At 41.4% G+C, this 27,451-nt stretch overlaps 1 protein-coding gene across 7 annotated transcripts in view; it reads right to left on the bottom strand.

Annotated features, from left to right (window-relative positions):
* Window positions 1-1,125: 1,125 nt before the first annotated feature.
* LOC137381396 (neural cell adhesion molecule 1-like) overlaps window positions 1,126-27,451 on the bottom strand; it is a 538,973-nt gene continuing 512,647 nt past the window's right edge. For 3 of the 7 annotated variants that reach the window (XM_068053932.1, XM_068053938.1, XM_068053934.1), the window contains 3 exons: window positions 13,185-13,395; window positions 10,725-10,841; window positions 1,126-3,613 (listed from right to left, as the gene is read on the bottom strand). In XM_068053932.1, coding sequence (XP_067910033.1) covers window positions 3,514-3,613; window positions 10,725-10,841; window positions 13,185-13,395 — 428 coding nt within the window. In that variant the 3' untranslated portion in view covers window positions 1,126-3,513. Of the gene's footprint in view, window positions 3,614-8,948; window positions 9,810-10,724; window positions 10,842-13,184; window positions 13,396-27,451 lie in introns of all 7 variants that reach the window. The other 4 variants (XM_068053933.1, XM_068053935.1, XM_068053937.1 and 1 more) reach the window with 2 other exon arrangements.

The following is a 27,451-nucleotide window of genomic DNA, read 5'->3' as shown; positions in this document are numbered from 1 at the left end:
CATCCAGTGCAGTACTGGCAGAGTGCTGCATTGGTAGAGGTACTGTCCTTCAGATATAACAATAAAATGAGGTTTTGCTCTGGAGGTTCAGGTAAATATCATTTAGCCTAATTTGAAGAACAGGGTGTTCCTCCAGCCTTCTGGCCAACATTCTCCCTCAGCAAACACCATCAGAAACTGATTGTTCATCCCACTGCTGGAGGTTCTTTCTGCGTACAGCTCCTGCATTTAGCAACATAACAGTTACTGCACTCTCAAAGTAATTCACGGTATGTGAAAGCACTTTGAGACACCACTAAGGCACTACATCAATGCAAGACTTTCTAGTAAATCCCATAGACATTGGTTCTGATTTTAACTCTAAGTGAACGAGTTAAAATCTCACCCATTGAATTTGAGGCATTTTCTATGGGCTTCTCTTATATATAAGTGTCCTTCAGATTTGCTGTAGCTAGTCAGTCTCCTGGCTATTGTGCCAACATGATTTGCGTTTTGGTGACCATTTTGAATTTTTTTTAAATTTAGAGTGAAGGCTTAGCAAACCTTTGGATGTGAGATCACACAAATGTGAAACCAAATCCCACCATTCTATGTCCTTTATCCCTGTGATGTGCATATTTGGTCTACTCCTGTTGACTTCTGGAAAGAATGCTTTTGGTTAAAAGCCAAATGCTGGGCACACCAGAGGTGCTGGCTGAGTGGAACTACCGGGGCTCTACATGTAACCCCTTTCAGCCAGTTCCTGTCATTCTGCATCAGTACTCACTGCTTAAATGAATAAAATCCCCACTGCAAAAAACATGTTTTGTTTTAAGTCCTAATGGTGAAAGTCCGACTTCTTTTTAAAAAGAATAGAGATGGTGGGATTGCCTCTTTAAAAGGAACAGAGATGATGAGGTTATTAAATTCCATCCTTAATAGATTTCAATATTGTCTTGTTTCCAGCTCTTCTAATGAGTTGGTTAGTTTATGCAGTGAGTAGCTAAACCATGTAGGCCAGAAATTTTTCAGGATTGATCACTGAATTGGCTGATGTGAGCCAGGGTACCAGTAGTGGTGCTACTATTGGCTTCTTAATTAGGGAGCAAAATGTTTGCTTAAAATACGGACACAGCAGTCATCATCTTATTTTGTAATTTTTATTGAACACAAGTATCTGACATAATGCAAATTCAAAAATCTCGGTTAGTAGTCAGTATTTACACCAGTGATAGCGGAAAGGTGGTTTAATCTTCACTCAATAAAAAGTTCTGCAACAGGAGAGAAGGCCCTAAATGCAGGATATTCTAATTAGGGGTGACAGTGGAGGTTGGAGGCTTTAATCCTTAGAGAATATAACAGATGAAGTCCAGCCTTTGAGATTTACACTAAAGTTGTAAGGCTATTTTATATGTGACTCCTTATTCAGTCAAGGCACAAGGGCTAGGCTTTTCCTCTTCTGTGCTTGATAGCCACTGATTTTCTGCCCATTGACGTGACTAGGGAGCAGAGCTACGGCTGAGTGCAGAAGTTGAAAACCTTGGCCAGTGTACCTACAATGTGAACTGCATTCAAAATTCTAAAAGAGGACCTGGGGGACGATTTCCTCTACTGGCTATTTGACGCAAAATGGCAAATGTGCTCTTTATAAATGCATCTATGATTTTACTACAAGCAACACAGGAAAAAAATCCTCTGCCCTAATGATTATATTCAGTTAACTGTTTACTGAATATTTGTAAGATGGCACAGTTAAGACAACAAACATTCAATCCTTTCGTTACGAGATCATTGCATGATCTGTGTAAACTTGGTCCCATTTTAATGCCAGCACAAAAATTACAGCAAGTAATGGGTTTAAATGTCACTGGATAATTATATTAGTGGTAGGGCTTGATTTAAGGCAGCACTGGAATAAAAATGCCATTTCTTTTTGCTGTGATGTTATAGTAGTAAACTAGGTATTCTGATGCAGCCTCAAGTCACATCAATACATAGGACAAACTTTAGTTATTAAACGTGTGACTTAAAAGGTGCCTCCAGTGTCATCCCTAAAGTTGAATATATGCAAACACTTGAAGCAAATGACAAGACCAGTATTTCACAGTTTGAACTTACAAATTAGCAATGCGATTATTACTGGACTGAGACTGCACATGAAATAAAAGTACATGAAAGAGTAAAGCCCCATTGGATTGTGCTAATGGGGAATGCTCCCAGTCTTACCATCATTGTTAAACATTACAGGCAATAAAACTTATAACACACATGGAATTCATGCCCAAACATGTTTGTCTCCTTTTTTTTTTAATTTTCCCCCCACCACAGTGATGGCATTTTCCCACACAATCTTCAGAACTACCTGCTACACCTTTCACAACCAAGCTATGCTGAATTTCTTTGAAATACTATGACAAAAAACACACTATAATATTCACGCATTCACAGTGCACAAGCTTGCAGTCTAAAAAGTTGAAACATTGCTTCAGAAACAGAAATGCGCTACATAATCCCTTTCATAGCTGCAAGAATGGAAGGTGTTTTGCAATGGAAACAAGGAACAATTAACAAAAATGTATATCAGACTTTAATGAAGTAAACTGGTCTTAATATGGTGTGCAATCATATGGTATAACTAAGGTCGTTTATTCTGATAGCTCAAATAAGCAATGCATATTCTAACCAAAACGTAACAAAGGAAGGCAATGTAAACACTTCCAATCAAAAAAATCATGGCAAAAGCAAGCAGGCTAAACTATAGTCATTTTAAACAGGCTTTGAAAAGAAAATTACAAAGCCTGTTACATTTACACACAATTATAACATGTAAAGGTTAAACAATTATGGTTTGCAGTCTTAAACCAATAAACACTGAAAATAAAAGTTGGCAAAAATTAATATTCATTTCATAAAATTGAATACTGCAAATTGAAATATACTTCACATATGCAAATTTACAAACCTTCTGTTTAGTCAACAGCTAACTCAGGATCAAAACTTGCAAATAAAAAAAATTATAAACAGGTTAAGATAGCAATGCTTTGTGCACATAAAGTACTTGTATGAACGGTGAAGCAATCACATTTCTAGCCTTACAACGGTAATTTATAAAGCTGTGTTTTATTCAGTATATTTTTTAACTTTGAAAAAAGTAAGAAGATAAAAATCAGTTGTGGCCATTTCTACAGGTATGTACTGAAAACTCTTTTGTTTCAACTATTCACTTTACTAACATAGGGAGAAACTGAAGGAGTATCTCAGTGCTTTCTAACTGAAGAACTCACACGTTATCTAAAAATCACAATTCTTACTAAGCGCAGTGAAAAATGATAACTACAATTAAAGTATCCAGGTATTTTTTTTTCAACAAGTACCAATTTTAATTATGTGGTCAACCCTTTAATGAAGGAATTTTACAAAAAGCATGTGTGCCACAATTGATCCCCTTCTCAGCTGAAATCTACAAACAGGAAAACATGTTCAAAAATAATAAAAGAGACACTGAAGGGAAACCGGTTTGTATTTTTTTTTAAATCATGCTTTGCTTTCATTCTCATTTGTTTGTGTGGCTTCATTAGGAACCGTCTTTACTTCTGTCCCTTCTTGTTTGGGCTTGTCCTCTAATGGGACCTTCCTGTCAAGCAGAAAGTGAGTAAAAACATGAATTAATATGATTCAATGAGCACAACGAACAGGGAAAGAAAGCACAGCAGTAGGTGAGAGCATCAGAAACTACACATGACACTGAAACTGTTCCTTAACCAGAAGATATATTATAAAGCATACAAGATTGTGCCATCCATATCTTACACTAAATACAATTTTTCACCAAAGTATTTAACACCTTGTTCAAAACTACTTTTGCTGTGACCAAACAGCGAATTTGTTCCTCTCCTGCACATTTGCAAATTAGCAATAAATGGAATCAACCAGATACCACCACAAATCAATACTTTTGGTGGATCTTCAATTTTCCCAAGTTTCTGAACAAGGATGATCCCAGAATTGGAAAAGAATTTAATTACTTTCTTAAAATATGTCTTTTGCATTAATTTCTAATAAATTGTTTTAACATCAAATACATAAAACTGTTAGAAAACATGACAAATGAAAAGAAACAGAACAAAATATGTTACAGCATTATATCAAAGGAATCTTGTAATTCTAAATACTTACTACTTTAACATTAAACATGCTTAAAATACGAAAACAGCACAAGACTTCACTTACGGAAAGAATCATAGTTATGGAAACTACAAACCCAGTAGAAAGTAAAGCAGAGATAATAACAAATGCCAGTTAGTGCAATTGAAGCACTGTCCTGCTTCGTTACACAACTTCAAGGATGTGCACCAAAGCAATCTTCCTGTGGGGTAACTCTCATTACCTGAATAAATGAAAACTCGGACTGAAACATTACTATAAAACATAAATATAAGTAAATCTAGTCTCTCGAACAATATCCCCACTCAAATAGCTTTTTTCCCCCCAGTTAATTTGGAATTTTTCCCTCAGGCTTGTAATTCGGAAAAATGTATTTACTCAAAAGGTGATAAGTATTTGGATGACGATACCAAGCAAGATAACAAGGATCCTTTGTTAAGTTTTTATGTAGGACGTTTTTAGATACATGGTCAAAATATTGACAAGGCCCATAATGGTTGTTTTAGACAAGAACCCAGGGGGTAATTTAACTTGACAATTTGCTTTAACAATGGCTTCTTCAATGGACTGTATGGTGTGGAACTGGGTCCCATAAAGCACAGGAAGGTCACAAGTTTAATCCTTAGTGTCTGTTAAATTAGCTCAGTCACAGCAATGTTGATAAGTTACAGTTTATGGGAAAACTCATCGTTTTCTGCTGTTAATCACTATCTAGTAACCATTGAAAGTGTCAGATTGTCAAGTGAAGACCATTGTGCTCTTGGCTGCCATGCCCTCTACTGCTGCTCAATCTGCTGACATTCACTGTCTAGACTTGCACCTAACAATGGCTATTGAGATAAGATATGAATAAGTTATGGTTAAAGTTGAACTGTACCATATGAGGAAGCTTTTCTTTCGGGGGGGGGAAAAAGAGGAGGGCTAGAGAAGAGCATACTGGAGAAAATAAAACTGTGGTGGCTCCAACTAGTTAGATCTTGCTATTGAGGTGACGGCAGATTTCTTAAGTGTAAATATGCGACAAGTGAACAGTTTTAAGGGATCCCATTTCATAAAAAAGTTTGAAGATGGGAGAACACAGGAAGTTTATTTCAAATTCGGTGAAACACTTCTAACAGATTAACAAATCACTTTATAAATGGACAATTATGTTCATTACTGGACAATAGAGAGACGACTTTACTTCCCTCCTCTCTTTCTCAAGATAATCATGCATACTGGAGAACAGCTGTATCAGGCCTTAAGTATCTCACCTAAGTGATCATTTATCATGCGTGAGCTTTGACAGAAAGTGAGAAGATGTGCATGTAGAGTTGGCTGAGACATGTTCAGTCTTGGTTATAATTTCAACTTATATCAACTGAACCTTCGTGTATATGAGCCCATTTCTTTAGAAACTTTAGAGTAGAATATGCAATCAGAACAAAAATCTGAGTCTCATTGGATATTTGATGGTAAAAATTCATCTAGGCTCATTTTTGCCCTGTGGAAAATGTCAATTTAAGACCACTTGCCTCACCGATAGCTGTCCTTGGAACAGGAGTTGGAGTGGCTGCGAATGGTGGGGGTGACTGTGGTGCCTTTGGAGTTGGGGAGCACTCCACAAAGGCTCCTGAAGAATCCCAAATGGAATTCCGACACCTACCCTGCTTATCGAGAACCAATTTTTCCAAGAGGTCCTTCAACAGACATTAAGCCCCTTATTAACATATTCAAGGAACACCTGAAAAATGGGCCCAAGGCATGCTAATTCAAACTCCGTGAAATCTGACAAAAAAAAGGTTTCCATAACTGGGAAAAGATAGATATATTTAGTTATTAAAAGACTATCATATTGAAAGTGGAATAAAGTAAAGATTAATAATGGTGTCTCATTTACAAATCTTAACTGAACTTTCAGCATTAACTACACCATGTCCAAAAAGAAAACACTAGAATAAGACACAGAGCATTAATGAAAAGGTTTAGAATCACTGCATCTTATGTGTCAGTGCTTACGATGCCTTCAGGGTCAACACTTAGGTTCACTTTTAAAGATTACTTTACCGCACAGTCCTTGCATGCAGAAAATGAGATTCCAAAAGAATATAAAATTATTGCAGTAACTGGCCAGCAGCAAATGGAAAACACATTAACTAGATCTTTTAAAAAGCAGAACCACTCTTGCACGCACCCCCCATCCCCCCAATGCCACCTCCATCCACAAGCAGAAAATTATCTCTCTTTAAACAAAACACATGCACATTAAAAAAACTCATGCATGAAACTTGGTCATCATTAAGAAAAGTCAGTAAAACCTGAGGGAAGATTCACTTGAAATACATTAATTTTCAACAAAAAAAAACTTCAAATATAAATGTGTTCAGAACCTTATGGCAATGAATCAAAACTTTTCTCAAAATCAGTAATGGCACCAGGTAACTGAAAAGCTAGTTTGTCTTTAAACTTGGCTAATTTGGAGCTGACTACAATAATTTCAATTTGGATTCATCTCACTTTATTGGTCTGAAAATTAACAGATTCTTTCGAACAGCAGGTCTGAAATCACTTTGAAATGTTGATTTCTCAGTTGAACAAAGAAATGCAGTTAGAAACTGGGCTGAATATGTACTTCAAAGGAACATTTGCCAGTTCTGGAGTGGAAGTAACACACAACTGAAAAGATATGATGGCTGCAGAGCCTAAAATTAATAACTAGTTATGATATTGGACTGCATATTGTATGATATTGGATTGTATATTGAGACAATGGGTTGTGATAATAAATCTGTACTAGGTTGTGGTGTGTTGGCAGGATGTGAGTTTGCTACAATGGTTTTGTAACCTTGGCCATGGTGTTAAAGGGAGTTGCAGAATGGAGGTTAAGATGGTTGGGGGGAGCGTGGGTGGAGGGGAGGTTGTGGAGAGAATCATTCATGGCCAAGTCTTCTAGGCCATCCTCATGTACTTCCCGGTGATCCTGTGTCAGCTGTGCCTCTGAGTTAGAAAGTTCAAGCTCCACTCAAGAGACGTGACCACAAAATCTATGCTTGCATTCCAATATGATGCTGAGGGAGTTCTGCACTGTCAGCAGTGTCGCCTGACAGATGAGACATTAAACCTCTTGGGTGAATGTAAAAGATCACATGGCACTATTCGAAGAATTGCAGGATAGCTCTCCCCGGTGTCATGACCAATATTTGTCACTCAACTAACATCACTAAAACAGATTATCTGGTCATTTATCTCATCGTAGTCTGTGGGACCATGCTGTGTGCAAATAGGCTGCTGCGATTCCTACATTACAACAGAGATTAGATTTCAAAAGTGCTTAATGGACTGTAAAGCGCTTTAGGGCATCTTGAGGTTGTGAAAGACGCTATATAAACGAAAGTCTTTATTTTTTGATCCATGTTAAGAATATTTTCGGGGCAGTTGGCTATTTGACCATGTGATATAGGTGGAGGAATTTTCTGTAAAACTTAGATAAAACATGAACACATTTACACAGTTTCTGTCAACTTGGAAATTATTGAGTATCAGGAAACAGAGTATGTATATTAAGTCCTGTTATCAATTTGTACTGCTAATGCAGAACCTAGAGTTTTTACATTCAGCCTCATCGACAGTGACTAATTCTTACTTGGTGCAGTTTTGAGGAAAGCACAATGTGTGCACAAATTTACTTATGTGGTTACAGTCTCACTGCAGCACTGTTTGGTAGCTGCATTGGGGGGGGAAAAAATCACCATCAGCACCAGCAAATAAAGGCCCCCAAAAGCATAATATATTTTTAATCAGACACAAAGATTTAAACTGTATTTGCTGGTTGTTGGACTTTTGTTATCTCGTGAGTAGGAATCCCTTAATAAATGTCATTTTAATTTGTTCAAGGAAAAGCAGCAGTGTCTTATAGTATAATACTCTGGCTGTGTCACCAGATTCTCTGATTGTAATACTGTGAGTAACCAGGTTCTATCACAGCAACTCATTTCCAAATAAAAATGGTAGTAGTGCTTAAAGTAGTGACATTCATATGTCATTATCCTATCTAATCTGCTGTGTTGGTTCACATGGAGCTAAATTTGAATGAGACACCAATTAAAACATTTTCAGAGGAACAGAACCAGGTACTGTTAGGGTAAAAAGTGGCAATGATAATGTGTAAAATTGCTTCGCTGTCATTTACATATGTAAATTTATTTCCTGCTATTGCAAGAGGCAAATGTTGTAGGAGGCAGACCCACTGGAGGAAGTTTATTTGCTGCTCTTCATCAGTTAAAAGCTATACTCATTGTTGCTAATCATTTTATTCACATTGGTCTCTTTAATCCAGCACACTTGAACTGCAAAATTGTGTAAACACTAACTAAAAACACTGCCAATATAAAGGCACATTCCTTATCCATGTACAATTTAAAGCTAATTTAAATTGCACATAATTTTACAATTCAATTGGAGAGGTTCATGCTGAATAAAAACAGTAAAAAGTGCAACAAGTTGTTGTTTCACTAAAAAATTCTTGCAAATTTCAGTTACAAGTTTTCAGAAATTCTGTTATTTAAGGAAGCCATCAAACTAATATCACACAATCTGCCATATCTAAACCTCAAACAACGTTGGATTTTTCTCTGAAGTATGTTAAAGCAAGGTGTAACTTTAAAAATCTGTTAGAAAAGTATCCTTTAAATTGTCTTATTTTTCATAAAATTGGCAATGTTAGTGACCAGGTTTTATGCAGGAGCTGAAAGGACATGAAAGCAGAGCTGCATCACAACAAAGACACAGTGACAAGCAAGTAGCATTAGTGTGAAAAATGCCCATACTCTTCCTTTGCCGGAGCAGATGGTAAAGCGGCGTCTGCAATGGAAGCAGCAAGGTCAGCAGCTTTCCCACCAGCCATAGTGGGAAGAGAAGAAGTGCCAAGAGCTGCAAAAACATCCTTTGCAAGGTCAATGTCTGAGGTCTTGAAGGTCCCTCCGTCAACTGGAAAGTCCTCGCCCTGGGAGGGTTTTTTGCTGCTGTCTGTAGCAGCCTCGTTCTTCACACTGGTGGAGTTATTTGTCGGCTCCACGGAACTCTTCACTGGGTTAGGCTTTGCAGCTTCTATTTCTGGGCTCTTGGTAGTCGTTGGAGCTTCTGGCTTAGGCTGCTGTTGCGCTGATGTAGCTGGGGGGCTGGCTGCGTTTCCAGAGCTGGGAACTGGGCCAGAAGGTTTGCTGTTATCGGCAGGAGCTTTTGTGGCCTCTTCTACTGTTCCAGCAATAGGAAGAGGGGCAGAGGCTTGGTTGGAGCTGTTGTTTGCGACTGGATTACTAGAGACTGGGGCAGAAGAAGGAGGTGAAGAAACAGAGACTGGGGCAGAGGAAGGAGTTGAAGAAACTGGGGCATCACTAAGATCAACAAGGGGTGCAACCTTGGCAGCTGCCTCAACCTGAGACATGCTGGAAGGTGAAGTGGGAGATGCTACAGCTGCCTTGGGTGAGTGAGGTGGTGCAGCTGAAGCAGGTGATGGCTCAGATGTGGTTGAGGCTGGGAGTGCAGCGCTGGAAGTGAGTGTAGTTGTTTCACTCGTTGGACTGTTTTGAGCAGTGGCAAAAGTTTCAGTGATAGTGTCAGAGTTAGTGGTTACTGTGGTGACAGAAGGCAACATGTCCTCGACAGTAGCCTGGGTATCTGCTGCGTGCCTGTGAGGACAACAGGAGTAGAAAATGGATAGACAATATAGCAATAGTGACAGAAAGAAGCAAAAGCACACATAACAACTATATCATGCTGCCACATAGGCGACATATAACATTAAATAAGCACTATATATTGGTTTTGAAAATAGGATTGTCTTACAATAACATTCTTAGAATAGTAAATGACTAAGATGTTGCAGAAAACTGATGAAAAGCGACTTAAGCTTCAATAATCTGGATCACCAAAATCTAAACTGTAGTAAACCACAATGTTAGGTGGTTGCATAATTCCTTTCTGTCCCTAAATTAATTTAAAGCAAAACTCACAATGAAACTCTTTTACTGTTTCAGTATGTCCTCTTGCAAAATTGTAAAGCGCTAAGATTCAAGTTTTGAGTTACTATATATGTGCAACTGCATTAAGAACTTAACAGTGCTGTTTGTTAAATGTAAAAAACTTGTTTTTTCACCAATATTCCTGCCAGTGTAGCCAATCATAAATAGAGATGGAGGCCAGAATTTTACTGATAAACTTAATTAAGTTATTTTATTAGCACCTGTTAAATTGAAATTTTCACTAAGTTCATTTCAAACTGTACTTGCAGACCCTTATTGGTTCCTTGAAACTCATGACCGGCTAGAACTCAAGTCAATAATTTGTGGACCTTAATTTTCCTCATTTTGGTCTGGTCCTTCAAAAACATTCAATAACATTATGTTAAGGTAACTCTAGGTTGGGAAGCACCATAAAGAAAACACAAGCCAAATTAGACTCAACACTGCACAGTAGCTCACAGAATTCACAGAAGTCATAAAGCAAGCAAAAATTAACCAACCATATAAACAAAAACATTAAGCATAAAACCAGCTGAGAACACAGTACAAAGCAGCCACATTCTCAAACACAATGCAACTTACTCAGGCTCTGTCAATGGAGTGGTTTCATTGGGTTCTGTTTGGCTTCCACCATCATGATTAGGAGTTCGTTCGTCCTCAGTCCGCACCTCCACAATGGGCTCCTTTGATTCGTCTTTCCTGTAAGCAAATGCAAGACATTAATTTTCATACTAGTGGTTAAGGACAAATTTTGATGCACTCTTAGTGACCAATTAGTTACCAAAAATAAATGCTAAAGCAAAGGTAGAATTATTGTGGATATTCTATCAACCAGACTGATCACAACAAAATTGTCACCAAGTGAGGAACAGATTACGGGCACGGATGGTGGAACAAGAAACCTTAATGGGTTTCAAGAAAGGATTCTAACAGGTTCTTGTCAATAAATGGGATTCATGCTTTTTAGAAATGGATCAAGGGAATACTGTGAATAGGTGTGCTAGTTGCAGCGAAGGTCTTCTGAACCTATTACTATGATATTATGAAACAAGAATATTGGTGCAAGTATAGAGAATGAAAACAGCATCACTGTAAGGGGCTCTCCTTCACTTTGACATCCATTCAACAACAACTTATATTTATATTGCATCTTTAACATCATAAAACGTCCTAAGGTGCTTCTCAGAAGCATTATAAAAGTAAGTATGACACTGAGCCACAAAAGGAGATATTAGGTCAAAAAACCAAAAGCTCGGTCAAAGCGGTAGGTTTCAAAGAGTGTCTGAAAGGAGGAAAGCGAGGTGGCAAGGTGGATATTCCAAAGCTCGGGGCCTAGGCAACTGAAGCCGCAGCCACCAATGGTGGAACTACTAAAATCAGGGCTACACAGGAGGCCAGAATTAGAGGAGCGTAAATATCTTGGGGGGTTTGGGGCTGGAGGAGATTACAGGATCGAGAGGAGCGAGGCCATAGAGACACTTCAAAGTAAGGATGAGAATTTTAAAATCTAGACACTGCTTGACCACGAGCCAATATAGGACCACAAACACAGGGGTAATAGGTGAATGAAACTTGGTGAGAGTTAAGACACGAGCAGCAGAGTTTTGGATGGCCTCAAGTTTACGGACAGTAGAATGTGGGAGACCAGCCTGGAGTGCATTGGAATAGTCAAACCTAGAGGTTTCAGCAGCAGATGAGCTGAGACACGGGCGAAGCCGGACGATGTTGCAGAGGTGGAAATAGCCAGTCTTGGTGATGGCACGAATATAAGGTTGGAAGCTCATCTCGGGGTCAAACGTGATACCAAGGTTGCGAACAGACTGGCTTAATCTTCGACTGTTGCCAGGGAGAGAGATGGAGTCGGCAGCTAGGGAACAGAATTTGGAGCGGGGATTGAAAACAATGGCCTCAGTCTTCCCAATATTTAATTAGAGGAAATTTCTGCTCATCCAGTATTGGATGTTGGATAAGCAGTCTGATCATTTAGCAACAGTGGAGGAGTTGAGAAAAGTGGTGGCGAGGTAGATCTGAGTGTCATCAGCATATTTGTGAAAACTAATGAATGCTGTGCTTTTGGATGATGTTGCTGAGCGGCAGCATATAGATGGGGAATATGAGGGAGCCAAGGATAAATCTTTGGGAGACACTAGAGGTAATGATGTGGTATCAGGAAGAGAAGCCATTGCAAATGATTCTCTGGCTACGATTAGATAGATAAGAATGGAACCAGGTGAGAACAGTTCCACCCAGCTGGACGACGGTGCAGGAAGATGATGTCAACCGTTTCAAAGACTGCAGACAGGTCAAGGAGGACAAGGAGACACTGTTTACCTTTGTCACAGTCACATAGGATGTCATTAGTGACTTTGATAACAGCTGTTTTGATAATGTGGCAGAGGCAGACACAAGATGGGAGGGATTCAAGCATGGAGCTCCAGGAAAGATGGGAATTGATTTGGAAGGCAACAACACAGAGAGGAAAGGGAAGTTGGAGATGGGACGATAGTTTGCAAGGGTGGTGGGGTCCATTGAAATCAATGATTTTCAAGCCTCTCAGTAAATTTTGGAAGTAAATAAAGGGCTCCAATAATTTATTAAACAACAAAGAAATACAATTTAAGTGTGTCCAAAATATATAACTAGACTATGATATCATTAATGTAGTCGAGATCTTGTGATGTAGACAGGCAGTTCAAAGTTGTGAAGAAAACAATAGGACCCCAAGATTTTCTCGATTTAGTGTTGTGACTTTTTTCCTTTCAGTACTCAACTTTGGCACCTTACTTCAGAAAAATGTCAGGACGACTTTCCATGGTGAAGCTCTGTGATTTCCAATTAATGTTTTGCTGGTTCATTTATTTGGAGCTGTTAACATGGTTTCACACATTATTTCCAGTACTGGCAAAAATGATTAATGAAAGGCATGAAACTGATTCAGGTGATCTTGTAGGTACAGTCATGCACCAATCACTAGACACTTTATCTTTGCTGCTACTCCACAAAGATTATATTTCAGAGAAATTAAAGATTTAAGCCACTTACGAGAAAGCAGCTTTTCCTTCTTCAATCTCCTTGCCTTTAGATCCTGGACCAGGCTGTCCACAGAAATTAACTGCTATGCACATCAACAGGCCACACTTATTAATGAAGTAGCAGGTGACATCTACAGCGACGAGCAAGATGAGGAAGACGACAATAAGAATGCCAACAATGGCACCAGTCCCCAGTCCTGAACCATTTGATGGATCAGCTTCTAGAAGAAAGGGAATCAATTAAGCACGAAACAACATTCAACAATTACCTAATTTCATTAAATTTTTAAAATGTGCAAAATACTAGCTTAGATCTAATCTGGTCAGAAACATAAGAAATCAGATGTTTTGTGTTGAAAATTTAGATTCATTTAAATCTGCAGTGTACCTTTAAACAATTACTGTCCTGTTAAGTGGAACACTTCACTAATTCTTGAAGTGCCACAGGTAAGGTTGAAGAAAAGAGATGCTGCAAATTTATCAGGTAATGCTTTGCATTTGATAAACCATAAGAAAAAATTGCTACATAGGGCGGCACAGTGGTTTGCACCACAGCCTCACAGCTCCAGGGACCCGGGTTTGATTCTGGGTACTGCCTGTGCGGAGTTTGCAAGTTCTCCCTGTGTCTGCGTGGGTTTTCTCCGGGTGCTCCGGTTTCCTCCCACCTCCAAAGACTTGCAGGTTGATAGGTGAATTGGCTGTTATAAATTGTCCCTAGTGTAGGTAGGTGATAGGGAATATAGGATTACTGTAGGGTTAGTATAAATGGGTGGTTGTTGGTCGGCACAGACTCGGTGGGCCGAAGGGCCTGTTTCAGTGCTGTATCTCTAAATAAAAAAAAAATAAAAAAACTTAGATTGTTAGTGGACTAGTTGTAGTGAACTAACCAATGGCATTATCAAATGCACATCCTTTTCAGCATTTGAAAAAGGTTTCACACTATCCCTGTACTGTATTCATTTCAACAGCCTAAATATGACCCATACAAAATCTGTGTTTTAAATGTTTGCAATAATTATTAGTAAAGGGTTGGAGGGTTATGGAGAATGGGCAGGAAAGTGGAGTTGAGGCCAAGATGAGATCAACCATGATCATATTGAATGGCGGAGCAGGCTCAAGGGGCTGAATTGCCTACTCCTGCTCCTAATTCTTATGACCTTATAATTATTTGTAAAACAGGTTATCTGATCATTACTACATTATTCAAGCATGGAGTTCCAGGAAAGGTGGGAATGGATTTGGAAGGCAACAACACAGAGAGGAAAGGGAGGTTGGAGATGGGACAATAGTTTGCAAGGGTGGTGCGGTCCATTGAAATCAATGATTTTCAAGCCTCTCTGTAAATTCTGGAAGTAAATAAAGGGCTCTGATAATTTATTAAACAACAAAGAAATACAATTAAGTGTGTCCAAAATATGTAACCAGACTAGGATATCATTAATGTAGCCAAGATCTTGTGATGTAATTTTAGGCTTGGACACGCAGTTCAAAGTTGTGAAGAAAACTTTGGATCTTCCAGTGTGCAAATTGGCTACTGCGTTTCCTGCATTCCAACAATGACTACACTTTTAAAAAGTAGTTAATTGGGCATAAAGCACATTGGGACATCCTGAGGTTGTGGATGGTGCTATATCAATGAAAGTCTTTCTTTCTACTTCATATATTGAAGCTTCAAACAGGCACCAATTAATCGTGAGGCTTTGTGCATTCATTAAATCACAGCAAGTTGTAGCTGCTATAATTACAATCCCAAAATATAGTAGTACAGTCGATTTTAATTTTTATTCATCATCAAAATATGCCAGCAGCCGCTCTTTCCATTAGCAAAGAGGCCAGAGCCATTCAAGGTTATTTAAATTCAACTGGTAAATGAGAGGTGGCAAATGGCATTGGGGTGGCAGCAGCCCAGATTATTTTTATGTGGCCTGCAGGAGCACGCCTGCTGCTCCTGGTCCCACAAAAGTAATTTAAAACATAGCTGATCTGGGCCTTTTTGGCTCTATTGCCAGTAAAGCTGCATGGAGAGCGCATGTCGCACATTCCAAACAGCTCTGTTCTAAAATGGCAATGTGGATCCTATGTATGCTAGGTCCTCAAATTGCATTTAATAAAGAGCCCACCTCCTGAAACAGGCAGGTGGTTTGGCTGCCCAGCTGTAGGCCCCTGTAAAAGTAGCAGCGGGCAGAGCATTAGCATTAATAGACTAGTGACTACCATTAACACTGATTTTGCCAAGTTAAAATTGACCCCACTGGATACAATTCATGGAAATAGTGCATTAACTCAGCGTGGATATTAGGCAGGAGTAAAGTTAAGTGAGCTGTTGCTAAAACTGACAAGGGATTTATTTTCTTTTTTCTGCTATTACAAAGGCAAATGGTGGCACAGCCATACACATACTGATAGCTTATTGGGACTGCAAAAAAAATGCTTTAACATAATTTTCTAGTTTCACAGTTGGCACCAAATGGTGATGATATACAACACAAAGACGATCACAGCTTTGTTTGTCTCAAGGTTAGGGTCTGGACATAATTAAGTATATTTATTAATAATGTTTTATAAACTTGCTGCTAGTAATGCAGATACTGCTCGAGAGAGGGGTCAAGATGATGAGAAAGGGAGGCAAAGTAAGCCCCGACCGCTTTCTCCATCTCCCAGCTGCCATTTATAAAGTGTCACTAGCAGAGGCTAGGGAGTAGGTCCATTACCTGTCATCTCAGCTATGGATGGTATGCATGGTGTAGTCGGATTAAAGAAAAAAAACACAGTATAGCAATGGTGTCTAAAGAGCAGCCTATCATGCATTATTCATTATAGAAGACATGGAAATCCAGCCATAAAGCCCAGGCAACTCAGTTATACTTGTGCTTTGTTTCCACTCTCTAGTTGAGAGAGTTTGCAGGTCATGGGTTTCAGAGTCTTGAAAGGCTTCGATTGAGTGCTATTGTTTTACAGGTAAATAAATCTTGAATCAAAGTGGCTTGATTTATTTGTCTCTGCAGCTTAAGACATATGCAGCATAATAGCAACACTGTGTTAAACATTATGCTAGCCATAAGGCTTTTTGGTCTGAAACTGTGTATTTCAAGAAAACAAAGCTTGGACACACCTGCTAGTCAGATTGATACAGGAGTCAAATACCTATCATGTATTTAGAAGAGATGACATCTTAAAGTAAGTTGATACCTGAGAATGTCTAATTCAGTGCACACAGACCTAGCTATTGTTTATGATATGCAGCATCTTCCATTCGATATTTGGGTTTGTCTCTTTTGGAGCCATTGCGGTAATTCTGACATAAACAAACAGTCATTAACACTAACACAGAGAAGATAGGAACATAAGGGACAACATTCCATTGGCTGCTTTGATAACTTTTTCTGTCTATGCACTAACTTTTGTGATTTGTCTACAAGGATATCTAAATCCCTTTGTTTCTCCACAGCTCCTAGTCTTTCAACATTAAGGGCATATTCCAATATATTTGTCTCAGATCCAAAATGGATGAGCTCACACTTCCTCACAATGAACTCCATATGCCACAGCTTTGCCAAGTCACTTCGTCTGTCTATTTACATTTCTAACTTTCTGCTACCATCTACGTAATTTACTACCTAACAGCAGCGTGGGAGTACCTTTACAACATGCACTGCAGCAGTTCAAGGAGGCAGCTCACCACCACCAAGGGTAATTACGGATGGGAATTAAATGTTGGCCTTGCCAGCAGCCCCCTCATCCTGTGAATGAATACAAAAAAAGCATCCAGTTGCTTAGTCACTCTGGGCTGGATTTTGTGCTGGAGGCGGGGCTCCCAGCGCCAGGCCAAAAAGGCAGGGGGAACCTCAACTCTGCCTTTTTGTGCCCCCCACCCGCCCAAGGAGCGATCCTCCAGTCTTTTTGATTCAAAATTTTAGGAGGCAGGATCCCCACCCGTTTAAAGACTTTAAAGGGAATGGGATCTCGCCTCCAAGGGCTGCCAGCCATTCAGAGGGCCAGCAGTTCGGCAGTATCGACAGCGCCACTGGGCGCAGTGGCCACTACCAGTACTGCAGAGAACTCGGACCCAGGCCCAGCAGTGGTAAAGCCTGGCTCGGGTATAAAATTAAACATAGTGATTCTTGATAACGCAGCCGGCTGCTGACGTCATCAGACTGCGCCAAGCTGCACACATGCACAAACTGGCTCCTGCTCTCTGGGCATGCACAGCGTTCTGCATTGCCAGGACTGGTTGGTGCATGCGCAGATTACATCATCGCGTAACGCAGGGAAGCAGGGAGTGGGGAAGCAGGGAGAGAGTGGGGGCGGGGTGGGGGAAGTGGGGAGAGAATTGGGGAGGGACCGGGGACGGGAAGCAGGGAGAGCATGGGGTGGGGGGGGGGGGGGGGCGGAGCAGGGAGAGCATGGGTGGAAAGCGGTGGGGGGGGGGGAGCCGGAGGAGAGCAACCGAAGACCTCGGTGGTGGTGGCAGGTGCGGTCTCCTCCTCCCTCCCTCCCCCCATCTCCTTTTGTGCAATTCTATATCATAGTGTGTAAATCTGGCCTTTGTTAGGAAAGTGCTTCAATTTATTTTGTTACATTTTTTGAGGACTTCTTTTTAAAACTGAAAAGATTCCATGAATGTGTTTTATTTTAAATACAAAGTTCACTGAAAAGACACGAGATGTTGTTTGAAAACCTTTGCTGTAAATCATGTGTTTTAAGCTCAATAAACAACAGAAACCTTGTTAACCAAGAGAAGATGTTTACAGAGAAGTGATATGTCAAGATTTAAGGGTCAGGAGGTTCTGACTTGCTGTTTGGTTTTGCTTCTGATTTGTTGCTTTGGTTCAGCTGGGTGTGGATAGTGTTTGAAAAGAATGGAAAATCAGCCAAAGAAAAAAACCCCAGCTCATCTTTCCTGCACCTCTCCAATAGACCCTGAGGGGTCCAGTGTGTCAGCTCCTTTATCCTATCTTTGAAAAAACCCTGCAAAACAAGAGCGTGATAGCAGAAACCCCTGGTGCCATATTTCTCCTGGAAAGTCTACCAGATTAATTCTTGATGCCGCCTGCAACGAACTGCTTCTGAAAAGGTCCCAGTGACCTGTCACCATATACCTGGACGCTAGACCAAAAGGGACAACTGACATCCTTCCATATCTTCTCTTTTTTTCTTCAAGAATGAGCAAGTATTTGGCCAAAGTATTTTTTTTTTGTCTTTTTCTTGCAACAGACCACTAGAGAAAGAATTTCTGTATTTTTTTCAGTGTGTGTGGAGAATTTTAAAAGGGAACTTTCATATTTCAATCTGTGAGATAATGCTTTGCTTCGTTACTGGATAAGTCTTGTTTTATAATTAATAAACAACAAAATCATCTGTTTAAGAAATCTGATTGGCATAGTTTATTTTGAGATAAAGAGTAGAGCATATGATAGACTGCATCGGTAACTGGGTAAACATTATCATATGTTGTGACCTGTGGAAAAATGGAACTAGAAAAGACAGTGCACTCCTCCCACCTTAGTTGTAACAGCTTCAACAAAGCCTTCATGCCAGTGAGGCTATTGAACAGTAAAATGAACTTAGTATTCCTTTAAAAACCTAGTTACACCTCATTCAACAAGGTGCAACATTTTCAAGCGTATTTGCAACAAGACTAAGAGCGTCAGAGTGGAAGTTCTAGTCAGTTCACTGATTTCTAATTGATTGAGTTGGGGAGATCTCAACAGTGCACCCTCCAGAGCAGTGCAGAATCAATGGCAGCAACCTCTGGATTTCCACTATTTAAGTGCACATATATTGATGCTAGAAGTTGCTGTCGGGTTCAGAGAAGTGATGACGGCAAATGCTGATAATTTAATTGTCATTATATTGCAAAATCCGGGCCAATGAACTTCGATATATTGAATCACAATATATCAACGCTTTGGTTTAGCTGACATCCCAGCATCAAATTATATTCAAGTAAACCTCAATACATGAGATGAGTTTTACAGCTTCACTCAGCTGTTCTTACCTGCTCCAAGCCCAGTCCTGTTCACTTGAACGTTCCAGCATTTATCTCCTGCCCTCCTTTCATTGGTCACACATTGCATGCATTTTCCTCACATACCTGTATTCCTGAATCTGTCCTAACTCAGGCAGAGTAGAATTCATTGGTGGTGTCTTACAGTATTTTTCAGTATCAGTGTTCTGTAGCACAAGAGTGGGAGTTGGAATGACAATCACTGTAGCCCTTATGCTGCTCAGTTCAGTTTGGGCAGGCACAGTGGCAGAGAAAATCTCTATTCTCAGCACTGCTGCCTCATTGGCAGAGTTAATGGGCTGAATTTTATAGACCCACTGACCTCAGGGGGCAGGGACAGAAAATGCCTCTGGGAGAGGGCCTCCACACACCCCGATGCCGTGAGGGCCCAGCCCAATTTTGCCGTCGTCGGCGTGGCCTTGTGGCGATCCCCCACACCGCTGGGCGATGGGCCCACCATTAACATATTTAAATGAATTAATTAATTACCTTTACGCTCCTGCTGTCTGTCCCGGTGTGCCTTTAGATCCCTGTCTGGGGAACTGAGGCAGAACACTGGTGGGCAGCGGGGAGAAGGTAAGTTTCTCAGTGCGAGGAGGGGGAGCGGGGTCAAAGTCATATCATTGGTGGAGGAGATGGTGGGAACGGTTATAGTGTGACATTTATGCACTTTGGGAGGGGGGAGGTGGTCAAGTGGACAGGCTAAGTGTTTTCTGGGGCAGAGGGAGAGGGAAAGTAATTTTATGGTTATTGGGAGAGTGGGATTCTTTTTCAACAGAAATATCTTTAAACATCTAAATTGAACGGCAGGGCTCGAAGCCCCTTTAAAAATGTCATCAGCGCCTGCACACAGGCAACTGACTTCATTGCTGAGGACAGACAGCCCATCCCACCGCGTCATTGTGGGGGCGTTCCGCCCCGGCTGTTTAAATGAGCCGCCGCGTTTAATATCACGACAGCTCCGCAACATGTGGCCAGGCCGGCGTTGTTTTCGCCTGCTGCCGCTTTCGGCGATGGGAGTATAACTTTCAGACCAGTGACTTTTCTTTCCCATACCCACACCATTGCCTCTGGAATCCTCAAGGATCAATCCTCAGTCCCCTTCTATTTCTCATCTGCATGCTGCCTCTCTGTGGCATCATGCAAACACACAGTGTTAGGTTTCACACGTACATATTCAGCACCCAGCTCTACTTCTCCACAACTTCTGTCAACTCCTCCATTCCCTGTATATTGTCAGACTGTTTGTCCTACATCCAATTCTGGAAGAGTTATCATCTTTGGTCCCTCTCACAATCTGTTGTAACGTTCTGTGAATCTGACCCTATGCTATGCCCATGCATTATAAATGTTAAGGGCAATGTTGACCTTTGCAGCTAGAGGTAGTGTACTGAAAATTGTTAACTGTTTCTGCAGGTCTTCGTGGGCTAGACCCCACAACTCAGTTGCATTTTACTTACTGAACAGATGCCAACATATAAAATGTGGTAAAGCTGAACCAGTTCAAAAAAGCTGACAGACCCCCAAAATGCTGACAACTTGAAAAACAATGTAAAATTGGAAAATGGCCCTGAATACAGGCATATGACCAAGTTCACTGCTTCGAAATAATTAAGTTAAATTCCGCTTTATTCCGTGGAATTTGAAATTTCATTAGTTTTTGTTGTGAAAACTGAAACCCAAAAGTCTCATGCATGATGCATGAAAAGGAAGAGTTACAATGGGAACACTGAAACATGTTTTTATGAAAGTATTTCCATTTAATATTTTTAAAGACTTAAGTTTGAAACTGAAAAGATTTCATGAATGTGTTTTATTTTTAAACAAGGGTCACTGAGAGGTCTTGTTTGAAAACAACCTTTACTATAAGTCACATGCCTTAAGCTCAATAAACAGCAGAAACCTTGGTGACTTGGGGAAGATGTTTACAAGAGAAGTGACATGTCAAGATTTATGGTGCTTAAGAGTGGGTTTCATTTTTGAATACAGTTTTGAGTTAGTTGGAAGTCATCCTGCCAAGAGAGAAACACCCAGCTCATCTCTTTCTTCACTTCTCTGAAAAGTTCTGAGAGTTCAGTGTGTGTGAGAGCTAAAACCCCTGATGCCGCACTTCTCCTGAGACTCTCCTGGAAGGCCTGCCAGATTAATTCTCAATACTGCCTGAAAAGAACTGCTCCAGAAAAGATCCCAGTGACCCGTCCACGTGTTCTCGAACGCATATGCCATTTTGGACACAACATATCTCATCGGTTTTCTTTACGAATTAACAAGTATTTGGCCAAAGTATTCTTTTTCTGTTTTTTTTTGTAAAACACCTCTGTAGAGAGTTTTATTTTGTCTTCAACCTGTGTGTGTGTGTGTGTGGGGGGGGGGGGGGGGTATTTAAAAAGGGAACTTTCATATAAAAATTTGTGTGTTAATGTTTTGCTTCCTTACTGGATAAGTCTTGTTTTTCTAATAAACTGATCATTTTGTTGCTTATTAAAGAAACCTGGTTGGTGTATTTTATTCTGGGATAAAGAATAGAGTATATGACTGATCGTATCGGTAACTGGGTAAACATTTAATTATATGTTGTGACCTGTGGAAAAGTGGAACTAAGAAAACAGTGCACTCCTCCCGCCTTAGGCAGGCACCATGCTGGCAAAAGTTTAGAAAGGAGAAGGGGAAAAGTGACCAAGAGGGCAGGTTAAAGGAAGTCCAGGAGGAATCCCAGATGAAAACCCCTACTGTCTGGTCAACCAACCCCGAAAAATGTGATAAATTAGACCCCACATCCTCCTATGTAAATACAAACTCGAGAAGCACCCCACCAGAGTTGCTAACAGCATTTACAGGAACTTGCAGAGACAGAGAGACTTCCTGGGGGCACAGAAACCATGAGGGTAGTTCCTCACCTAGTTGAAGTGTCACAGGAGAGTGCAGTTAAGTCTGCACAAATACCTGCAGATAGGAGTGTCCCAGAGAACAAAGGGACGAGTAGCAAAGACTCCTCCCCCACAGTCTGAGGAAAAGGGTTAGGGTTAGTTCACTTGTTTTCATTTGGAACAGATTTTTGTGTAAGTATGAAAATGCCAAAATAGCACTGAACCTTGAACATATTTAATATTGGTCTGTGGTTTTACCTAGAAGTATACACCATCACAAGGTTTGGTGGCTACCATTTGAGAGGTTAGAATGATCTGGCCAAGCAAGACATTTTTCATGATTATTAGAAATCTTAGTCAAATCAAAGGAAAAAAGGTTTCCTAAATCTTGTCGATTGCGAAAAGACAGCTATGAGGCTTTATTAACATCGTGGTGAAATAATGACATACACAATGAGACAGCCAGAACATTGCATGATGGTAGGGGAGACCAAATTGTCAACTTAAATGAACATGTTCATTATGATTTTTGTTATTAAAATTGGACAGTATACAATACTGAAAGTAGAAAGGTTACATAAATTTTATATTTAGGCATGTCACATTTGTCAGCAAAATTATGACTTCTACCTCTGTAGCATAATGTTTTAATTAATAAGACCAAAACAAGTGGCAACAGCAACTTCAATTTATGTAGCAACTTTAATTTAAAAACTGTCCCAAGGTTCTTTACAAAGTATAATGGTAAATAGCAGAGTCATGGAAGCAGAAAATGTGACAGATAACAAAAGCTTGATCAAAAATTGGGATTAGAGAAGGCTTTTGAGGAAAGAGAAAGGTTTTAAGGATAGAGTTCTAGAGAATGAAGCCAAAATGACTGGCCACTGTTATTTGCAGTGCATTCAAAGGAACAATGGGACTTGCAAAAAGGACAGAATCTGAAAACAGGAAAATATGAAAAGGATATAAGGCTGGAAGACATTCCAAATGTAAGATGGGGAAGCAGTTGAGGTATTTTGAAGACAATGCTGATTATGCTAAATTTAATATGTTGGTGGGAACACGGAGCCGGTACATATCAATGACAAGGGTGATGGTTGAGCAGGGCTTTGTGCAGGACAGAATACTGGCGGCTGAATTGCACACAAGTTAGACTTTATGCAGAGTGAGGCAAGAAAGGAAGACAGTGTAATAATCAAGTCGTCTTCTTCTCCTTTGGCCTCCTTGTCTCGAGAGACAATGGATAAGCGCCTGGAAGTGGTTATTGGTTTGTGAAGCAGTGCCTGGAGTGGCTATAAAAGCCAATTCTAGACTGACAGACTCTTCCACAGGCACTGCAGATAAAATTGGTTGTCGGGGCTGTTACACAGTTGGCTCTCTCCTTGTGCTTCTGTCTTTTATCCTGCCAACTGCTAAGTCTCTTCGACTCTCCACTCTTTAGCCCCGCCTTTATGGCTGTCCGCCAGTTCTGGCGATCACTGGCAACTGACTCCCACGACTTGTGGTCAATGTCACAGGACTTCATGTCGCGTTTGCAGATGTCTTTAAAGCGGAGACATGGACGGCCGGTGGGTCGGATACCAGTGACAAGCTCACTGTACAATGCGTCCTTGGGGATCCTGCCATCTTCCATGCCGCTCACATGGCCAAGCCATCTCAAGTGCTGCTGGCTGAGTACGGTGTATAAGCTGGGGATGTTGGCCGCCTCGAGAACTTCTGCGCAGGAGATACGGTCCGGCCACCTGATGCCAAGGATTCTCCGGAGGCAGCGAATATGGAATGAATTGAGACGTCGCTCTTGGCTGTCACACATTGTCCAGGCCTCACTGCCGTAGAGCAAGGTACTGAGGACACAGGCTTGATACGCTTGGACTTTAGTGTTCCGTGTCAGTGCACCATTTTCCCACACTCTTTTGGCCAGTCTGGACATAGCAGCGGACGCCTTTCCCATGCGCTTGTTGATTTCTGCATCGAGAGACAGGTTACTGGTGATAGTTGAGCCTAGGTAAGTGAACTCTTGAATCACTTCCTGAGCATGGTCGCCGATATTGACGGATGGAGCATTTCTGACGTCCTGTCCCATGATGTTCGTTTTCTTGAGGCTGATGGTTAGGCCAAATTTGTTGCAGGCCGCCGCAATCCTGTCGATGAGTCTCTGTGGACACTCTTCTGTGTGGGATGTTAATGCAGCATTGTCAGCAAAGAGCAGCCCTCTGATGAGGACCTCTGTACTTTGGTCTTCACTCAAAGATGGGCAAGGATGAACAACCTGCCATCTGATCTTGTGTGGAGGAAAATTCCTTCTTCTGAAGACTTGAACGCATGTGAGAGCAGCAGGGAGAAGATGATCCCAAACAGTGTACGTGCAGAACACAGCCCTGTTTCACGCCAGGATAGGAAAGAGGTCTGATGAGGCACCACTATGCTGAATTGTGCCTTTTATATTGTCATGGAATGAGGTGATGATACTTAGTAGCTTTGGTGGACATCCGATCTTTGCTAGTAGTCTGAAGGGACCACGTCTGCTGACGAGGTCAAAGGCTTTGGTGAGATCTATGAAAGCAACGTAGAGGGGCATCTGTTGTTCGTGGCATTTCTCCTGTAGCTGGCGAAGGGAGAACAGCATGTCAATGGTGGATATCTCTGCTTGAAAGCCGCACTGTGCCTCAGGGTACACACGCTCAGCCAGCTTCTGGAGTCTGTTTAAAAAGTCTCGAGCGAAGACTTTCCCCACTATGCGGAGCAGGGAAATTCCACAGTAGTTGTTGCAGTCACCGCGGTCACCCTTGTTCTTATAGAGGGTGATGATATTGGCATTGATATCGCGCATGTCCTGCGGTACTGCTCCCTCATCCCAGCACAGACAAAGCAGTTCATGGAGTGCTGAGAGTATAGCAGGCTTGGCACTCTTGATTATTTCAGGGGTAATGCCGTCCTTTCCAGGAGCTTTTCCACTGGCGAGAGAATCAATGGCATCACTGAATTCCGATTTTGTTGGCTGTTCGTCCAGCCCATCCATGTTTGGCAGAGACTGGGCTGCATTGAGGGCGGTCTCAGTGACAACATTTTCCCTGGAGTACAGTTCTCGGTAGTGCTCCACCCAGCAGTCCATTTGCTTACGTTGGTCAGTGATCATGACCCCTGATTTAGACTTGAGAGGGGGACGATGTTCTTGATGGTTGGCCCAAAGGCTCTCTTAATGCCATCGTACATTCCTGTGATGTTTCCAGTGTCAGAGGCCAGCTGAATACGACTGCACAGGTGTTGCCAGTAGTCATCTGCACAGCATCTGGCTGTTCTTTGTACAGCACTTCTGGCTACTTTAAGTGCTACAGATGTTAACTCCATATTAGTAGCATTCCCAATACCGAACATTTGTTCCTGCTGGGGAACTTTAACGCCAGGGTTGGAGCCAACCATGATTCATGGTCCTCCTGCCTCGGGCGCTATGGCATTGGAAGGATGAATGAGAATGGACAGAGACTGCTGGAGTTGTGTACCTATCACAACCTCTGCATCACCAACTCGTTCTTTCATACTAAACCCTGTCACCAGGTTTCTTGGAGGCACCCAAGATCACGTCGTTGGCACCAGCTGGACCTCATCATCACAAGGTGAGCCTCTATAAACAGTGTCCAAATCACACGCAGCTTCCACAGTGCGGACTGCGACACCGACTACTCCCTGGTGTGCAGCAAAGTTAGACTCAAAACAAAGAAGCTACATCACTCCAAGCAAAAGGGCCGCCCACGCATCAATACTAACAGAATTTCTTATCCACAGCTGTTACATAAGTTTCTAAATTCGCTTGAAAAAGCCCTTTAAAACACCCATACAGGGGATGCAGAGACCAAGTGGGCCAACATCAGAGACGCCATCTATGACTCAGCAATGCCCACCTACAGTAAACATGAGAAGCAGAATGCAGACTGGTTTCAATCTCACTTTGAAGAGTGGTACCTGTCACAGCTGCTAAGCGCATTGCATTGTCGATCTGCAAGTAATCAAGTCTATAGGTAACAAAAGAATGGGTAATGGTGTCAATGGGGTGTGGTTGGAGTAGATGTGGACCAAGGTGCTCAGGTGGATGTGAGCAATGCTGGTGATGAATAGGAGGCATGGTTTGATGTTCAGCTCATGGTCAAATCGGATTTCAAGGTTTTGCATTGTTTGGTTCTGTCTGGCAGTAAACAGGCAGGAAAGGAAAAGACTTGGGTTTATGCAACAACCTCAGAACATTCCAAAGCCAATGAAGTACTTTTAAAGTTTTAATTTAGGGAAATGCAGCTCACAGCAAGCTCCCACAAACAGATCCTGACCAGATAATCTGTTTTTGGTGATAGAATCTTACAGCATAGAAGGCAGCCATTCAGCCCATCATGTGTGTTGGATCTTTGAAAGTGTTATCTAGTTAGTCCCACTCCCCTGCCCTTTCCCCCATCACCCTGCAATTATTTTCCCGTTCAGGTATTTATCCAACTCCCTTTTGAAATTTATTATTGAATCGGTTTCCATCACCCTTTCAGGAAGTGCATTCCAGATCATTACAAGTTGCTGTTTAAAAATTAATCTAGCCTTGCCTCTGGTTCTTTTGCCAACTACCTTGTTGGTTCAGGGGTTAATATTAGCTAGGACATCAGGAGAACTTTTCTGCTCTTGTTCAAATGATGCCATGCAATTGTTTATGTCCACCCAAGTGGGCAGACATGGCCTTGATTTAACGTCTCATCTGAAAAACACCATCTCTGATACTTCAGCACTCCCTCAGTATTACATATACGGAAGAGTTGGCTTGGATTATGTGCTCAAGTCTCTGGAGTGGGAATTGAAATCATGGTTTTCTGACTCAGGTGAAGTGCTACCACTGAGCTGACATCCAGGGCTGAATTTTACTAGCGCACCACAAATTGTTGCGGTGCGCCCATGCGGAGTAGCTGTCGCTGAGCCCCCACAATATTTCGCGCATCATCGGGTTGGCCGCTCCATCCCCAGCAAACGCATCCAGCGCCACCACGCAGACCGCTGGTGCCACTTTTAAAGGGCTTCAAGCCCTTGGAAGCAATGTGAATTTTTAAAGGCACAGTGTTTAACATAGTCATTCAAAAAATAAGTAAAAGCTGGAGGCCCTTTCCCACACCGCCAATGTTTGTTTTTGGGCCTACTGCTGCAAAATTAACTTAATTCCCAACCTGAACTTCCCCACATCCCCCCCCCCCAATCTCGTTACCTTTGCCCTTCAACCCCTTCCCACCATCCCCACAGAAAATACGAAGTGTTTTCCCCGCGCCCCCCCGCCCTGATTATTTCAACCTTCCCCACCAGCGTCATGCCTCGGAATTCCGAATGGAATTCCGAAGACGCAGGAGCTCTGGCCAGTGGCCAGAATATTGGGGTGGGACGGTC

The sequence above is a fragment of the Heterodontus francisci genome, chromosome 22 (assembly GCF_036365525.1).
Source record: "Heterodontus francisci isolate sHetFra1 chromosome 22, sHetFra1.hap1, whole genome shotgun sequence".
Taxonomy (NCBI): domain Eukaryota; kingdom Metazoa; phylum Chordata; class Chondrichthyes; order Heterodontiformes; family Heterodontidae; genus Heterodontus; species Heterodontus francisci.
Note: the sequence above shows the minus strand (reverse complement) of the source record. Positions and strands in the feature narration are given on the sequence as shown.